Source organism: Zingiber officinale, chromosome 1B (genome assembly GCF_018446385.1).
Source record: "Zingiber officinale cultivar Zhangliang chromosome 1B, Zo_v1.1, whole genome shotgun sequence".
Taxonomy (NCBI): domain Eukaryota; kingdom Viridiplantae; phylum Streptophyta; class Magnoliopsida; order Zingiberales; family Zingiberaceae; genus Zingiber; species Zingiber officinale.
The window spans coordinates 151,649,246-151,668,513 of NC_055986.1; the positions used below are offsets into that span (position 1 = coordinate 151,649,246).

A 19,268-nucleotide genomic window follows, 5' to 3' on the forward strand; every position below is an offset into this window, starting at 1 on the left:
TTAGTTCGATTCCGCTTATCCTATCCCATACTTCCTGATCTATACATACTGGTCTGTATATCACGACCTATACGTCTTGATTCGTATATATTGACCTGCACGTCCCGCCCTGTACTCCCTGTCCTGTGAGCCTGTAGTCGCTCATCTTGTAGCCGCCCCTTAACCTGCGCATCCCAATTGGAATATCCTGATCTGTATGTCCTTCCCTGTGTCTCCTGCCCGATGAGCTTGAAGTCGTCTACCTTACTCTGTAGATCTGGGTCACTTAACCTTCGCATCCCAATTGGAATATCCTGACCTGTACATCTTGCCCTGTGTCTCATGCCCAACGAGCTTGAAGCTGCCTACCTTACTCTATATGTTCGGGTCCGTATATCCCGACCTGTACGTCCTGACCTGTATTCCTTAATCTGTACGTTCTGATTCGTATATTCTGACCTGTATGTCTTGACCCGTGTACATCTGGGTCCGTATATCCCGACCTGTATGTCTTGAGCCGTATATCCCGACTTGTGATTCCTGACCTGTATGTTTCGACCCGTGTTCCTCCATCTGAACGCCCTGATTCGTATATCCAAACCTGTACATCCTGCCTTGTGTATCCTGCCCGGCGAGCTTGAAGCTGCCTACCTTACTTTATACGTCCGGATCCGTATATCTCGACCTGTATGTCCTGACCTATAATCTGTACGTTCCGATTCGTATATTCTGACATGTATGTCTTGACCTGTGTACGTCTAGGTTCGTATATCCCGACTTGTACGTCTTGAGCCGTATATCCCGACCTGTGATTTCTGACCTATATGTTTCGACCCGTGTTCTTCCATCTGCACGCCCTGGTTCGTAAATCCAGACCTGTATATCTTGAGTCGTATATCCCGACCTATACTTCTTGAGCCGTATATCCCGACCTCTGATTCTTGACCTGTATGTTTCGACCCGTGTTCTTCCATCTGCACGCCCTGGTTCGTATATCCAGACCTGTATGTCTTGAGCCGTATATCCCGACTTGTACGTCTTGAGCCGTATATCCCGACCTGTGATTCCTGACCTGCGTTTCGTATCCTTCTGAACTCTTACTTATCATGTAGGTCTGACCCCTAAATGCCGCTTATATCCCCTTTGGGTTATCCTGTAATCCGAACCTTTGACCGTCACATAGGCCAGACTTTTGGCCGCCACGTAGGCGGCCTTTTGACTATTCGTAGGCCTGACTATTGACCACCACATGGGCTTGACTTCGGACCATCCTGTGAGCTTGACTTCCAACCACATCATCTATCCGACCCCACGATCACGCACCTTATCATATATATATATATATATATATATATATATATATATATATATATATATATATATATATATATAGTTGGTAGATTTCCTTATAATTATTAAATAATTATAATTACTGATCAAATATTTTTAATAATATTTTTTAAAAAAATATTATTTAAATTTTAATATAATTATCAATTAAATTGAATATATTATCATTTAAATTTGGGTCTATAAATTCATCTATAGCTATTAAAATTACTAACCAAATTCAATCAGTAAAATTCATTTTGATCAATAAAAAAATTAAAAATATGAACTAAAATTTATTTCGCCTATAAAGTAAATAATTTCATTATCAATTAAAATTATTTATTTAATTTATATTTTAAAATATTTTAGTATTTAAAATTAAATTTGTTTAGAAAAGTACCTGTAAATTTATTTTTGACATTACAATTTTACCACTAATTATTTCTATTATAGCCGTGATATCGCTACAACTACGTGTAATACATGTTGTCATTGATCTTAGCTTTCGATCAGATGGCATCCACTATAAAATTCCATGCTTCCTGAATTTACCATCCTCATCAGGTTATAGTTTTTGTTCGGAGCGGGTGGCCGGAAGCCGTCCGAAGGACACCCTCGCTCGACGCCCAGTAACCTGACCACTTATCCACCACCAGAGGCTTCTGCCCGTCCGCTCCGAACAAAAACTATAACCTGGTGGGGACGATGAACTTAGGAAGGGATCGCAACCATTTGCGGCCGGATCACGATCGCGATCCAATCATAAATACGAATGACATATCTCTTGAACCAAAAAAAATAGTCCAAGAGATCTGTGCTGATAACCGTGACACCGCTACAACTCACGGTGTAATACATGTTGTCCATTGATCTTAATCTTTCCATTAATTGGCGTCAACTATAATATTCCATGCAGCTAGAATTTCATAGAAATCCATGACTCCTCAGCTATCATATTCGCATCTAAGTTCTCTTGCAATTTTCACATCTTTTGTGCTTCTCATTGCATCAGCTGCCTATTCAAATAAAGAAAGAAGGATACGTAATTCAAAAGAAAAGAAAAAAAATATACAATTTGTAGATTTCCTTGGTAAACACGTACTGTTTTAATTAATTGATCAATGATACCATCATCATACATAAATGTCATGCATGCCGCAGGTTTATATTGTGTATATGGGAGCTCAAATAAATTCTCGTGAACTGGTAATTAATAAATTGTTATGTTATTTATTATATTTTGTCAAATTTTGAGACTAAAATAAATTATGATAATGCAGTTCGCCTAGTGAATCTTTGGTGTATAGCAACCAAAGGAATTTCAGTGGATTTACTACCAAACTTTTGATTGATGAGGCCAACAAATTAGCGGTATATTAATTTATATTTATATATCGAATGGAGGAGGGAATAGTTTGAATTAATTTTAGATCATATTTTATAAATTAATATATATCAACAATTGAGCACGTACGAATTAATTATTTAATTAATTACAGAAAGAGAAGGAATTGTTTCGGTGTTTCATAGTAATAAATAATTATAATTATTAAATAGTTGTAATTAATTTATATTTATATATTTATATTAATTTATAAATTAATATATACCAACAATTGATTTATATTAAATACTTTCGATTGATGAGGCTGGCAAGTTGAGCGATATATTAATTTATATTTATATATCGAATGGAGGAGGGAATAATTTTAATTAATTTTAGATCATATTTTATAAATTAATATATACCAACAATTGAATACGTACGAATTAATTATTCTGCAATTAATTAATTAATTACAGAAAGGGAAGGAATAGTTTCAGTATTTTGGTTTTTCTGCAATTAATTAATTAATTACAGAAAGGGAAGGAATACTTTCCGTGTTTTGTAGTAATAAATAATTATAAATAATTAAACACATTTACTTATAAAAAATTATTTAAAATTTATCTTAGTATAATTATAATAATAAATAATTATAATTACTGATCAAATTTTTTACTAATATTTTAAAAAATTAATAATTAAAGTTTAATATAATTATCAATTAAATTGAATATATTACCATTTAAATTTGGGCCTATAAATTCATCTATAGCTATTAAAATTACTAACAAAATCCAATCGGTAAAATTCATTTTGATCAATAAAAAATTAAAAATATTAACTAAAATTTATTTCGCCTATAAAGTAATTAATTTCATTATCAATTAAAATTATTTATTTAATTTATATTTTAAAATATTTTAGTATTTAAAATTAAATTTGTTTAGAAAATTACCTGTAAATTTATTTTTGGCATTACAATTTTACCGCTATTATTTCTATTATAGCCGTGACACCGTGTAATGTTGTCCATTGATCTTAAACTTTCCATTAGTTGGCACCCACTATAAAATTCCATGCATCATACGTAGAATTTCATAGAAATCCAAAGGAAGAGTAATGACTCCTCAGCTACCATATTCGCATCTAATTTCTCTTACATTTTTCACATCTTTTGTGTTTCTCATTGCATCAGCTGCGTATTCAAATGAAGAAAGAAGGGTACGTAATATATATATATAGTTTGTAGATTTCCTTTGTAAACACGTACTGTTTTAATCTGTACTGAATGATCAATGGTACCACCACCATACATAAATGTCATGCATGCCACAGGTTTATATTGTGTATATGGGAGCTCAACACGCATCCCAGTACCCAACTTATGAACTCCATCTTAATTTGCTCAAAGAAATTCTCGTGAACTGGTAATTAATAAATTGATATGTTATTTATTATATTTTGTCAAATTTTGAGACTAAAATAAATTATGATAATGCAGTTCGCCTAGTGAGTCTTTGGTGTATAGCTACCAAAGGAGTTTCAGCGGATTTGCTGCCAAACTTTCGATTGATGAGGCCGACAAGTTGAGCGGTATATTAATTTATATTTATATATCTAATGGAGGAGGGAATAATTTTAATTAATTTTAGATCATATTTTATAAATTAATATATACCAACAAGGCAACAATTGAACGCGTATTAATTAATTAATTCGTACCTGTTCAATTGTTGGTATATATTAATTTATAAAATATGATCTAAAATTAATTAAAATTATGAATTAATTAATTAATTAATTGCAGAAAGGGAAGGAATAGTTTCGGTGTTTCATAGTAGAACCCTTAAGCTTCGCACAACGAGGTCATGGGATTTCCTCAACTTCCCACAGAGTGTAAATAGAAATCCTCCACTGGAAAGTGATGTCATCGTCGGAATGCTCGATTCTGGAATATGGCCGGAATCCAAGTCCTTCAATGATAAGGGATTGGGACCTCCGCCGAAGAAATGGAAGGGCGCTTGCGTAAATATGACATGCAACAAGTATGTATATAAAATTTACAATTATATATTTCATCGACTCGATTTAAAGTTATGACTAATATAAATTAATTAATTAATTAAATATGATTGATTGAATTAAGTAAAATCATCGGGGCACGCTACTACAATAGCTTCCGCGATTACCCGGTGGAAGAACCATCGCCGCGCGACTTCGATGGTCACGGGACGCACACAGCTTCCACCGCCACCGGCCGAAGCGTCTCCCACGCCAGCCTCTACGGCCTCGCCAAGGGCACTGCCCGGGGGGCCGTGCCTTCAGCGAGACTAGCGGTGTACAAGGTGTGCTGGGCGTTGGGGTGCACCGATCATGACATCTTGGCAGCGTTTGACGATGCCATCTCCGACGGTGTCGACATCATCTCTCTATCAATCAGCGGCTATAAGGCTCTGGATTACTTCCAGGACTCGATAGCTATTGGCTCCTTCCATGCTATGGCGAATGGGATTTTGACATCGGCCGTTGCTGGGAACGACGGGCCGAAACATGGCACAGTCTGCAACGTGGCACCGTGGATGGTGTCGGCAGCGGCGAGCAGCATCGATAGGCACATCATTGACAAGGTAGTCACCGGCGATCACGTGTCCACTTTGGTGAGTGAGTAATTAGTCCATTTCAATTTAAAGATAATATTAATGTGATTTAATTTTGACCATATGCAAAAATTAAACTTGCTAGTCTTATAATTTATGTATTATACTTATTACTTTAGATAATGTTGCACTCCATTAATTCCTTTTTTATTTATACTATATGCTCTCTTTCTCTCTTTTTTTTGCTAAAAAGAATGAAAATAAGGAATTATTATATATTTTTAAGTAATTTTTGAAAGGAAAAAAAATGCAGGGAGCTTCTGTCAATACGTTTGCGACAACAAATAGGTTTCACCCGTTGATCTACTTACCGGGAAATGCAACTACTTCTCCAGGGTACGAAGATACAATGCTATATATATTCTCTATCTTCTTGTATATAGTTACGTTGCGACCATTTTGATCTTAGGATATATCAATTGCCAAATTAACTTATCTATTGCTTAATTACTGTGTTTCAGGGATTGCAGTATGCCAGATAAAAATGTGGTGAAAGGAAAGATTCTTCTCTGCAAATTACTCTCTTACGAAACTTTTACTAAGGGCATTCAAGGACTGATATCTATAGATGACTCTTCACTTAATATTTCCTTCTTATTCCCAATTCCATTCATTGTAATCAGCTCATTGGATGGCCTCAACCTTTTGAACTACATAAACAACACAAAGTGAGTACTGTTTATATATAATTGAGGAAATATATAATTATTAGCTAGTATTATTTTAATATCATCTAGCTAGCTAGCTAATTTGTTGAGAAGTATTGCATGCACTTAACTTCTTTGCTTGTATTTCCATAGTTCAATATCGAGGTACGTGTATATATACTATTGTTGTACTATATAATAATCCATGTATATATATGATCTTGGCCAGAAATCCTGTGGCTAACATCCAAAAAAGTGAAGCAGTTTTCGACTCCGAGGCTCCCTTGGTCGCTTCCTTCTCATCGAGAGGCCCCAATTTAATCACCCCTGACATCTTGAAGGTCAGTAATTAATTAATTAATTAATTAATTAATTAATGATTCATCATTAATCACAGTCAGTTATATTACCTTCACATTTTTGATGGATTAATCGCAACTTAATTGGCAATGTACTACTAATTTGTGTTTGCATGCATGCAGCCTGACATAAGTGCTCCAGGAATTGATATTTTGGCCGCCTGGTCACGGGTTGCATCGGTGTCAAACCTCCCCAACGACACAAGGGTCGTCAACTTCAACATAATCTCGGGCACTTCCATGGCTTGCCCGCACGTAACCGGCGCCGCCGCCTACGTCAAGTCTTTCCACCAAAACTGGTCGCCGGCAGCCATCATGTCTGCGCTCATGACGACAGGTCTCTCTAATTGTCATATGCATATATATATATAAATTGATATGTTATTTATTATATTTAACATACCTTAATTTGTTCTGTTTTCTTTTCAGCGAATTTTTTTCATTTTGTCCATGTTTAATTTAATTTATATGTACAGCCAAACCGATGTATCCTTCTGCCGGCCAAGACCAATTATCGTATGGAGCCGGCCAACTGAACCCGGTGAACGCCGTCGACCCAGGTCTTGTCTACAACGCCGGTGCCAGTGACTACGTGCAAATGCTCTGCGACTCGGGCTACAACGAAACCATGATCGGGATCGTCACCGGCGACTCCAGTTCCTGCTCTTCCAGTACCAGTACTGGAACGGCGAGGGATCTCAATTACCCTTCCATGGCCTTACATGTTCAGTCCGGCAAAGCCTTCGCTGCCAAGTTCTTGAGAACAGTGACCAACGTCGGCAGCGCCCGACCCAGCAAGTACAAGGCCGAGGTCCGGGCTGATCGCAGACTTAATGTGGTGGTGAATCCTAGTAAGTTGAGGTTTTCGGAGTTGAATGAGAAGAGACAGTTCACTGTGTCGGTTTCTGGCGGGCCATTGCCAGGGAATTCGACGGCGCCGGCGACTGTCATTTGGTCGGACGGGAAGCATCTAGTGAGGAGTGTGATGGTTGTCTACACCGATTTCTCATCTTGATTTATCAATGTGAAAAATATGTATTATGTTACAATTCTATTTTGTCAATGAACCTGAGAAAAAAATTCTATTATCATTCTACTTAATTCATCACATGATTGAATAACAATCTCCAAACTTCTATATAATACTCGTCGTAAGTAAAATATTCATGATGCATTTAATTCACATTTCACATAATACCAAAAAAATAATAAATATTTTTTTATAAGTAAAATTTATTAATGTATCAGAAGAAATGTACTACGGGCTAGGATACGTCACATTTCCAAATATCATTTGACACCCAGCCATTCAACTTTCTAAAAGTTGTCGGAGTTCGGGAAGACAAGTCGAGAGGTCGGGCTGCCAAGCTTCTAAAAATTACATTTTACCCGGACTTAAAAGGACCCGGGTTGATATTGAACCCGAGTTAATAATGGGTAATGATTCTATCTAGAATATCGGTGAGTTGGCTACAATACAACCAAGTCACCATAGCCCAAGGGGAAAGAGGATGATGAATTGCTTTCTATATTGACTGAATCGTTGTACCTCCTAAAAAAACCAAGAAGAGGAGACCAAATATGCTAGAAAGTCTACTATCAATAGTGCCTTTAAAGTTGCTAGAAAATCAGAAAAGATAGACAAAACGTTAGAGGGAGTCCAGGTTGCCCCGGTCTTCCACTCCAACTCTCAAGTCAGATCTCCAACGAAATATTTAAAGCAAATAAATAGTATTGTTATGAAGTACATAAAAATTAAATGTAAAAGTATACTAGACCCGTAAGAGCGGACCGAAGATGCTAACACGGAATTGGAGAAGGCGATGTGGAGCTGGAGGCAAAGCATAACAATGTCTCGTAGGACGAAACACAGCAATAGCTCAAAGGACGAACGACTAGAGGGCCAGAACATAGCAGCAGATAGGGCTCCAGAAACATGGCAATGGCTTACAAGCCGAAATACAACAACGGCTAGGGATCCAAGAACCGAATCCACCGCGAAGACTGAGGAATCAGATCGACTACGAAGACAGAGTACAACAAAAATTCTCAACAATGAAGGCTCAAGACCTTGGGAGCCTAATTGACATCAAAGGCATACGACATCGATGGATCTACACTAGACCGGTGTCAAATGCTTTGAGATAGCGACTACCAGCAAGTCAAATTGGAAGACGAGAGAACCAAAGGGGACAACAGTTAGACGAGGTCTGGTCGGAAGAGGTGTCGTCGGCAGCGTGTCTGACCAGAAATGGTGGTTGGCCATGACGATGAATAAGAGGTGGAGGAGACATGCAGGGAAGAGCGACGACGGTGAGCAAGAGAAAAAAAGGGGTGGCCTTTGTGTAGGATAAATCCATAGAAACTTGTTTCATGAAATTCCGACATCTCTAGGTCGATATTTAAGGCTTCTGATTGATTATTCTTTTTTTTAAAAAAAAATTTTGAAATCTGAGACGAATACTGGATTCGTCTCCAAATCTGGGATGGATACAGGAATTCGTCCCAAAATCTAGAATGAATTCAAGAATTTGTCCCAAAATATGGGACGAATCCAGTATTCGTCCCAAAATCAAAAAAATAATTAAGCAAACAAAAATGAATCGGAGGCTCTAAATATAAACCAAAAGATCTTAGAATTTCATAAAATAAGTTTCTATATATTTGTATTTTTCTCCTCATCATAAAAATATCATAGTCCAGAATTTTAACCTAATATATTGAGTGTGATGATTTTTTTAACACGAATATGACCTAATTAAAGTTAAAAATAACCACACTCAATATATTATGTTAAAATTATGGATTATGATATTTTTATGATTAGGAGAAAATTAGGAACTCATAGAAATTCTTTTCATGAAATTTCGATATCTTTATTTTCATATTTAGTGAAACATAGATAGTTTACTATTAATTATGTTAACGCTCAACGCATGTTTGAATATGTGTCTAAAACTTAAAATATAGACCTACAGATGTCAGAATTTTATGAAACAAGAGTCTATGAGTTTCTAATTTTCTCTTGATCATAAATATACCTCATCCTTAATTTTAAAATAATATATTGAGTGTGGTAATTTTTTAACCTGAATTTGACGTAATTTGGGTTAAAAAATCACTACACTAAATACATTAGGTTAAAATTATGGATGAAGACATATTTACGATCTGTACAAAATTAGAAACCCATAGAAACTTGTTTAATGAAATTCCAACATCTCTAGGTTCATATTTAGTGCCTCCGATTATTTTTTTTATTTTTTTAAATCTGGGACGAATCTTGGATTCGTCCCTAAATCTGGGACGAATCCAAGACTCGCCCCAAAATCTGGAATGAATCCAAGATTCGTCCCATTTTTTTTAAAAAAAAAAAATCATTCGAAGGCCCTAAATATGGACATAGAGATCTTAGAATTTTATGAAACAAGTTTTTATGCATTCATAATTTTCTCCTGATCATAAAAATATTCTAATCCTGAATTTTAACCTAATATATTAAGTGTGATGATTTTTTAACATGAATATGACCTAATTCATGGTAAAAAATCACCACACTCAATATATTATGTTAAAATTATGGATGAAGATATTTTTAAGATCATGAGAAAATTAGAAGTTCATAAAACTTGTTTCATGAAATTCTAACATCTCTAGGTCGATATTTAGGGCTTCCGATTGATTATTCTTTTTTTTTTTTAATTTTTTGAAATTTGGGACGAATACTGGATTTGTCCCCAAATCTGGGACAAATCCAAGAATTTGTCCCAAAATCTGGGATGAATCCAGGATTCATCCCAGAATCAAAAAAATAATTAAGAAAATAAAAATGAATCGGAGGCTCTAAATATTGACTTAGAGATCTCAGAATTTTTTGAAACAAGTTTCTATACATTTGTATTTTTCTTCTCATCATAAAAATATCATAATCCAGAATTTTAACCTAATATATTTAGTGTGGTGATTTTTTTAACATGAATGTGACCTAATTCATGTTAAAAATAACCACACTCAATATATTAGGTTAAAATTGTGGATTAGGATATTTTTATGATCAGGAGAAAATTAGAAACCCATAGAAATTTTTTTCATGAGATTTTGATATCTTTATTTCTATATTTAGTGAAACATAGATAGTTTACTATTAATTAAGTATGTTAATGTTCAACGCATGTTTGAATATATGTCTAAAACTTAAAATATGGACCTACAGATGTCAGAATTTCATGAAACATGAGTTTATGAGTTTTTAATTTTTTCCTGATCATAAATATATCCTCATCGTTAATTTTAAAAAAAATATTTTGAGTGTGGCGATTTTTTAACCTGAATTTAACATAATTTGGGTTAAAAAATTACCACACTAAATATATTAGGTTAAAATTATAGATGAAAATATATTTACGATCGGTACAAAATTAGGAACTTATAGAAATTTGTTTCATGAAATTTCAACATCTCTAGGCCCATATTTAGTGCATCTGATTAATTTTTATTTTATTTTTTTTAAATCTGGGACTAATCTGGGTTTCATCCCAAAATCTTGGACGAATCCAAGATTTGTCCCAGATTAAAATAAAATATAAAAAATCATTCGAAAGCCCTAAATATGGACATAGAGATCTCAGAATTTTATGAAATAAGTTTCTATGCATTCGTATTTTTCTCCTGATCATAAAAATATCCTAATCCTAAATTTTAACCTAATATATTGAGTATGGTGATTTTTTTAACATGAATATGACCTAATTCATGGTAAAAAATCACCACACCTAATATATTATGTTAAAATTATGGATGAAGATATTTTTAAGATCATGAGAAAATTAGAAATCCATAGAAACTTGTTTTATGAAATTCTAGCATCTCTAGGTCGATATTTAGGTCTTCCGATTGATTATTCTTTTTTTTTTAAATTTTTGAAATATGGGAAGAATACTGGATTTGTCTCCAAATCTGAGATGAATTGTAAAATATGGTATCCAAATAATAATTAAATAATAAGATTATTTGACAAATAATCTTATTAGATTTTTAAGGAATTTTTAGAGATTTTTCAGGATTTAAATGGAGGTCGTATGACTCGTTTCGAGGGGATGAATCAGTGAGGCTAGGTGTAAGCTTGTTTGCCACACCATTTAAGTGGGAGTAATTGAGGAATCAACTTAGGCTTTAATTGAGCAAACCCTAAGTTTTAGTCGCTAATTCCTTTTCCTCCCCTGATTCCCTTCTCTCCTCTCCTTCATGGCACCGAACTCCTTTCCCCGAGTTCGCACCTCGCGATCCACCGCACCCAGCCACCTATCTTCTCCTCCTCACGCGGACGCCGGCCGTCGAGCCACAGTCGCTGGTTCTCTTTCCCTCAGGCGAGTACCAGCGACTTCCCTTCCTCGCAATCTCACCACGTTGATTGCCTTCTTGCGCTGACCCCTTACCTGTGCCCTAGTATTTCTTTCTCCCGGTGCTGCCACCGAGCTCCTCTCATGAGTTTTCCCCTCTTCTCTCCGAGCCGTGCACTCGCTGTCTCCACCGCTGACACCTTTCCTCTGCCCTAGCTACCGATCCACTTCCAACCCAGTACTCATCTTCCCGATCCGAGGGCGCCATCTCTGCATGAGCTGGTCTTCAGCCAAGAGCAGGGATCTAAGCCTTAGTTCTTCTTCCGTGCCCTAGACTTCCACCACCGAAACCTTCATCACGGTATGTTTCCCTTCTCATCTTGACGGAGCTCTAATCAATCCGGCCAGTCATCACCCTCTTCTCTTTTCCTCTATTGCATAATGCCTTAGTTCTTCTTACTGATGTTACAGATTTCTCGACACCAGAGGTAGTATTGCTATTGATCGCAATAGCTCGTGGTTACCGGAGGCACCACTGGTTGCAAGTCTGATAGCGAATCCAGAGTTATTGAAGAATTTTAGGTGAGGGGTCAAATCTGAAAGTGTTGGGGGAAAACTAAGGTATGTGCTCTTTAGGTAACGAAATATGTTGATTCGGTTAGAAATTGGAACTTTGGAAGTGATTGAGGAAGTTTGTTTGACTGATTTCCAGAAGATTGATAGCTGTAGGGTTTTGTTTAGGGATGCGATAACTTTATTCAGTAGATGTTTTATTTGTATCTAGGGAACGAATTCATGATTGGGTAATTCTAGTAGTGATAAGGTTTTGCTAGAATTGTGTGAATTGAGAATTTAAATTAGGGTTTGAATTGATGTTGGATAGAATCATATTATTGATTGAGGGGTTAGATTTTCCTTAATTGGTTTGGGATTCTATTTAGCTATGTGCTACATATGTATTAGCTAAATACATTATGTGATCACAGGATTTTGATTCGAGGTGAGCGTCTCATCATGGGAATTATTTGACATAGACTACACAGATTAAGGCGGGTACTTCTTGCTTTATCTCTTTAGTATTTTGACCCTAGTGCATGAGCTTTATATTCAGATAGATACTGTGTTTATCTTGACTCCACTCTTATTTTTGCTGCGTTTGATACTTCCACTCAATCTTTGAGCTACTCGTTTCTATTTCTATACAATCTCTCATTACTATCTATGATATTTAGCAGATACTAGTACCAGATACTAGATATTAGATATTGGATACCAGAGATACTTGATACTAGATGTTAGACATTGGATATATGGATACTAGTTACCATATTTACTTGCTTTGTATGTTGTATGTTTACATACCTTATTGAGCATGCTGGCTTCATGTAGCATACCTATTTTCTGTTTATATATATGATGACTGCTGCATATTATGCATCATGTCATTGCATGCATGCCGGTGACCATGTCTCCCTTGTGGTTGAGAGGGTCGTTAGCCAGGGCCACACACTCAGCCACTCATGGGTAGTAGCGGCTGGAGCATGCCGCTCGTCCTGTCGTGCCACACTCGGTCACTCATGGGTAGTGGTGGCTAGAGTGGTGAGTAGCAGAGACCCTATTGCTACGTAGCTATTATGTAAACTATCCACTCGGTCACTCAAGAGTAGTGACGGCTGGAGTATCGTACAGTTGTTATTGATCCAGCCTCTTGACCATACAGGGGTCGTGGTGCAGAGAGGTGGGCGGGATGACCATCCATTCATACGCTGTTGTTATTATACTTATGTTGTTGTTGCTAGTTTATGTTGTTGTTGCTTACCTATGCTGATATGCTTACATATGTTGAGTTATATACCTGTGGTATGTGTTTAGACAATGGCTTACTTATTGTTAATAATGATATACCCCACATGTTATCCATGTAGTATGAGCAGTATTGTAGCAGGTCTTTTCTACACCTGACCTCCTATTACTAGCCTAGGATATGGTTTCAGGTATGGACACTTATTATGATATCACTATAGTATCTGTTATATTCCCTATGAGACTATATACCTTTGTATCTATAGTTCTGTATTATGTTCATGCACTATCTGTCTATTACCCGCTGAGTCTTTATACTCACCACCCCATAAATTGGTTATTTCGCTAGGTAGCAGGTAAAGGATTTATGGAGTCACCTGGAGAACCTGTCCGCCAGTCCCACATCACATTCGAGGACAATCTTATGATTTTGGTATTCCTTACGCTAGTTGTATCTTGGTTTTGTACTTGTTCTTGTATTTGTGTATTCTGTTATTTGGAGTATCGTTTGTGGTATCCGGTATTTGGTTTGTTAATATTGTGTCAAGCCGAGCCGGCTCGCAGTTAGTTGTATTGTGATTTTATGTTTGTTATTTGTGATTTCCGCTGTGTTATGTTTTAGTCGTGTGGGCTGCTATTAAAACTACGTGGTTGTGTTATTTATCCAACCGTGTGGGTTGTTGTATACTGCTGATGAGTATGTCTGTGGTTATATGTACTTATGCTTCATATTGTCACTGGTACAGGGGAGATGCTGTCGAAATTTTGTCAGTAGGGACTCCTCTGGGGGCGTGACAATTTATTAGTATCAGAGCCACAGGTTTATGAGACCTATTTTTCGTGATTTGGATTTTTCGTGATTTGGTTTCTCGATGTGACTTTTCGAGTTTTGGGACCAGGCAGTGGCAGGAATCTCCAAGCTATAGGAGGTATGCTTGTTTATTGTTATCTTACATTTCTGTTAGTACATGCACAGTTGTTCTGATAGTTATGTCATGTATTAGTACTCTTTTGTTAGTACCTGCCTAGTTGTTTGTAGCATGCATCACATGTGTTGGGTCAATCACTTATCACGGTTGACCCTACTAGAGATCAAGGATTACAGTCTCATGAGATTTCTTTTACCATACCACCAGTATTATTAGTTTCGGTGATCACTAGTTTGGTAGTGGATAGTATCTGCTAAATATCATGTTGTTTTGGTTAGTAGAGGACAGATGTACCCTTGTTGACTTGCTCAGTAGAGTATTGATCTACTCTAGTTGGTTTGGTCCATAGAGGACCAATTTACTCTTGTTGTTTCGTTTAGTAGAGGACCGATTTACCTTTGTTGACTTGATCAGTAGAAGACTGATCCATTTTTGTTGGTGTAATTAGTAGAGTACTGACTACTTTTATTAGTTCTGTCAGTGGGGAATCTAATTATACTATTTCATGAAGATTCTGACCTTTGAGTTATTTATGTTGGTTAGATAACCTGGAAGATACGTTTGAGTACATGACTTGTATAGACATAGGATGGACTGAATTAGTCGCATACCATTGTTGACTTGACTAGTCTGTAGAGGATCGATATATCCTATTTGGGGAATTAAACCATGGATTGTATGTACCTGGTTAAGTAGCCTAAAAGGTACGTTCAGTTAGATGATCCCACTGAGGCGGAAAAGTGTAGTGCTACTTGCATAGCACTTACGAAATGTAACCGTTACTTGGTTGTATAACTTGGTAAGTATATTTAGATATATGAATTGTACTAGTGAAGAAAAGATGATGTTAGCTGCGTATTCTTTACGTGACCAGACACCACATAAAGGAAGATGCAGAAGACAATTGTAGGGAACAAAACATCTCGGTGATTATTTTGAGGTGTTTCGAGAGAGTACTTCTCTACCTTCCTGGGAGGCGTGATGGTTTATAAGGCGATGGTTAGCCGACTTGTCTAGTGTTGTTCCATGGGAGATCCAGACTCATGTACCGATTGGATATGGGTAGATATCCTTGATGATACATATTGATATATGATCTATAGTGATGCAGAGTATGTGGTGTTAGTTGCTTAACACCTTCGAAGTTCCACCATCACCGAATGGAAATATCAGATGATAATCTTTGAGGAGCAGAGTGACGATCGACAGTTATGTTGATTAGCTATTTGTTGATGGCGCTCCTCTACCCTTGTGTCTATTGCTCGTCACTAAAGGTTATTGAACCTTAGGTGGAGCAATCGTAGTATGATGGGTTGCAAGACAATGTTTAGTCATCTCAGCTAACATTGTCACTATAAGTAGCTCAAGACCTTGAGCACATGATCATTTACTGAAAGTCTTGAAGTCTATGTGTTCGATTAGGATGTTTGATATTTTATCGACATATGTCGGAGGATATTTGCAACACACCTATGAGAGTGGTGGGGATACTCTCTTGATGGGTAGACTTTTAGTCAGGAGGTTGAGTGACCCTTTGAATTTTGGATCATCATGTCCCTTACGGTGGATTTTTGGGTATTTGAATGGATAAGATTAGACATACTCTTTGGATATTTTTGGATATGAATAGTAGAGTTGTTTATACTCGTATCACATGGATTGACCGTATCTCTACCATTTGGAGAGTTGTTGGTCATCGATCAGGAAATCAAGAGACGCCCTTGGATTTTGGTTGTGCTACACCATTGGTAGGATGGTGATGTAATTTTACATATTAGTTGTAGCCCATGACGAGGGCAGATCAGTGGAAAATTAGGCCGGTGAGTACATGACTAGTCTGTCTCACTAAAGATATACGTTAATAAATTTTTCCACCAGATATGATCCCTATAGTGGTACAACATAGACGTGCAATGTTGAACCATGGTGGATATATTGAAGTTTGTTGGCAGTGAGTGTTGAAGGATGAATGCATTCCTTTTCTCTATTATGGTGCAGTAAATTATTAGGTTTAATTGGCGTTGTGGATGATTTCAGGTTGGAGATTTTAGTTGGTGAGTTGATTACAGACTTATTGTCAATGATCTGATTTTGAGTATGCTTGTTGTACAGACATTAGGAGTCCTTGATATTTCCATTTAGGCTACAGTACCCTAGATATTTCCATGGACTCGATGAATTTGGTATTCTTAGGGTATTTGAATCAGTTGATATTGTCTTCATAGACAATATTGGGCTATATTCCTGATCCAAGGTGGATCATGAACACCCTCTTCGCATAGTTCCAGAGATGTTTCGACGGGAACATCTTTATGCGGAGTTCGGTTGTGTACACTTCAATTGTCTTCTGTGTATTGTTTAGGATATATTGTCTTTAGCAAGGGTATATCAGTGAATCCACAGAAGATAAAAGATGTTACTAGTTGGGAGTAGTTGAAGTTTATACAGGAGACTTACAACTTCCTTGGTCTGGCTGAGTATTACCAGAGATGGGTTGAGGGTTTCTCCAGCGATGTTGTGTCGTTGACTTGAGTCGTCTAGGAAGAGAGTGGAATTTTCCTAGATATATGCTTTTGAGACCAGTTTCATGAATTGAAATGAAACTTTGATACTGCACTGTCTTAGTTTCACCTTCTTATGTAGACAGATTTATATTCTACACAGCTGTTGTAAAATACCAAAGATGGTCGTAACACCTTAAGAGAATTTTTCAGAATTTTTAGAAATTTTTCGAGAATTTTTCCAAGCCCGTATGGACGAGTTTACGGGGATAAAAACGGGGCCCCGGGAAAGCCTGTTTAAGGTACCCCATTTAAGCGAGGAAAAGTTGTTTTTCATTTCCTTTTCTTTTATTCTTATTTCCTTTCTCCCCCGCCGAACTCACGCGCCCGACGCCAAGCCTCCTTCTCCCGATCCTTGGCCTAACTGCCCGGAGGGTTTCTTCTCCTCGTCTCCTTTTATTTCTTCTCCTCGATCGCGCCGCACCACTTCCAATCCTCCTCTCTTCCTCGACGCTTCTCCGCCTGATCCCACGCTACTGCCCTGATCGTTTCCTTGCCGCGGAGATCACCGAATCGCGCCGAGTAGCGTTGCCGCCACTCCGACCCGGCGCCGAGCCCTAGCTCGATTCATCGCGCGCGACTTCCCCGGCTTCTTCCCTATCTCGACTGTTGAGATCAGGAAGCGCCGCCTCCCTCTCGCGTTGCACCGGTCGCTACAGCCGACGTCGCTCCGATATCCGACGCCACTGGTCGTCGGGTGTCGTTCCTCCTCAGCCCTAGCGTCGGCCCTTCTTCTCCTCTTCCGAGCATCGACAGCTGACCATGCTCCTTTGCCCTAGATCTGCCGAAGCCCTCCAAGCCATGCCCTAGCAGTGATCCTTAAGGTAGGCGATTTAACTAGCTGTGGAATTAGGGATCGCGTGTGATTGATTATCCTTGTTGTGATCTTCTTCTTGTTCTAGACTAGGAGGAAGATCTCAGATCAGTTCTTACTGTATTTCCATATCAGAACTTGGATCTTCTCCTCTGTTCTTGATCATCCCTTCCTTGCGGTGGATTTAGGTCACGGTTGAGGTAAGTTTGGGTTGTTGGTTTTGGATCTTCTGTTCTTGGTCCGAACAGTGTAATTTGTTCCCAGCTATGAGTTGTTTCGTTCTGTGATATGGAATTTGTGCTTACTTGTTTTCTAGCAGCAGAGCTTTGAACTCCAGCAGGAAGCATTCTTCTCTGTGGGGTTTTCTTGGTCCAGCAATTTAATCCAGTAGCTGCTCACATTAGGTCTAGCAGCAACGATCCTTGTTGTTGAGCAACAGCAACGGTGGTTGAGGACTTTGACGCGAGACGAGCATCTCGACGTTGGATTTGACTGGATTGGACCTGCTATTTGAGGCGGGTACCTTGACTTATCTTTGATAATGTCATGTTGATATGTTTAGTAGGTTATAACCTTTAGTAATGATTATGTTCGTCTTTGCTTCGGTTGGTCACTACTTGATACCTGTTACATGCTTGTTTTGTTTACTTATTATGCACTTAATGTTAGTACCTACCTAATTATACATGCTTATAGGGGTAGTGACACAACCATGTGTTTATTATGTTCAGGATCTAGGTTTTTATACCTGATATGATCTGTGTACCTTTGATTGGGTTCATTGTCCTATGGTACACATTATATATATATATATATATATATATATATATATATGTGGATATTGTTATGCTGTTCAGGATTTTGCCAAGCTTAGTGTCATGCACCATTCATATGATTGCATGCTGCGTGATAGTCTGCTCCATTATTGTTGAGCACATCGCCAGTTTCATCTCTGTCGGTGCTCCGCTGGTCCGCTCATGGGTAGCGTGACGCAGCGTGGTAGCACGTCAGTTTTGCTCTATCGGTGCTCCGTTGGTCTGCTCATGGGTAGTGTGACGCAGCGTGGTAGCACGGCAGGGATCCCTCCTCGTCATCGTGTAACAGGAGATGAGAGCATTGAGCTCCCCCACTTATGATTTGGGGTAGGAGGATAGGTGTACTCGACAGCATCTCGTCCACTCAGTCACTCATCAGGAGCAGTGACGGCAGAGTGCCTGGTTGTCACAACCCTACCCACTCGGTCTCACCATTGGGTGTGAGACGTCTGACTGGAGAGTAAGGGTGACCAGGACATGTCATTGGCATCATATGCATTTATTGATTGTGTTTGTTGCACTTATATGCTGCATTTATATGGATGCATATGTTTGACATGTATACAGGAGTTATGATACTCTCGGTCTGACGACCTGACTATTCTGATATGAGGCCCTGGTGAGTACAGTTCTCTTCAGCCTTTTCTAATGTGCATTTCCAGCTTTTGTCCAGGAGACTGTACTACATAGTTATTACTATTTGTTA

General features: G+C 37.8%; 1 protein-coding gene across 1 annotated transcript; it reads left to right on the forward strand.

The window, feature by feature from the left end:
- Positions 1-3,757: 3,757 nt before the first annotated feature.
- LOC122043439 (subtilisin-like protease SBT4.3) lies at positions 3,758-7,316 on the forward strand. Its single transcript, XM_042604043.1, has 11 exons — positions 3,758-3,859; positions 3,974-4,065; positions 4,140-4,231; positions 4,446-4,683; positions 4,785-5,295; positions 5,549-5,631; positions 5,757-5,963; positions 6,096-6,107; positions 6,172-6,283; positions 6,425-6,638; positions 6,778-7,316. The coding sequence occupies exons 1-11, from the start codon at positions 3,758-3,760 to the stop codon at positions 7,314-7,316; spliced, it is 2,202 nt and encodes a 733-aa protein (XP_042459977.1).
- The last annotated feature ends 11,952 nt before the right edge of the window (positions 7,317-19,268 follow it).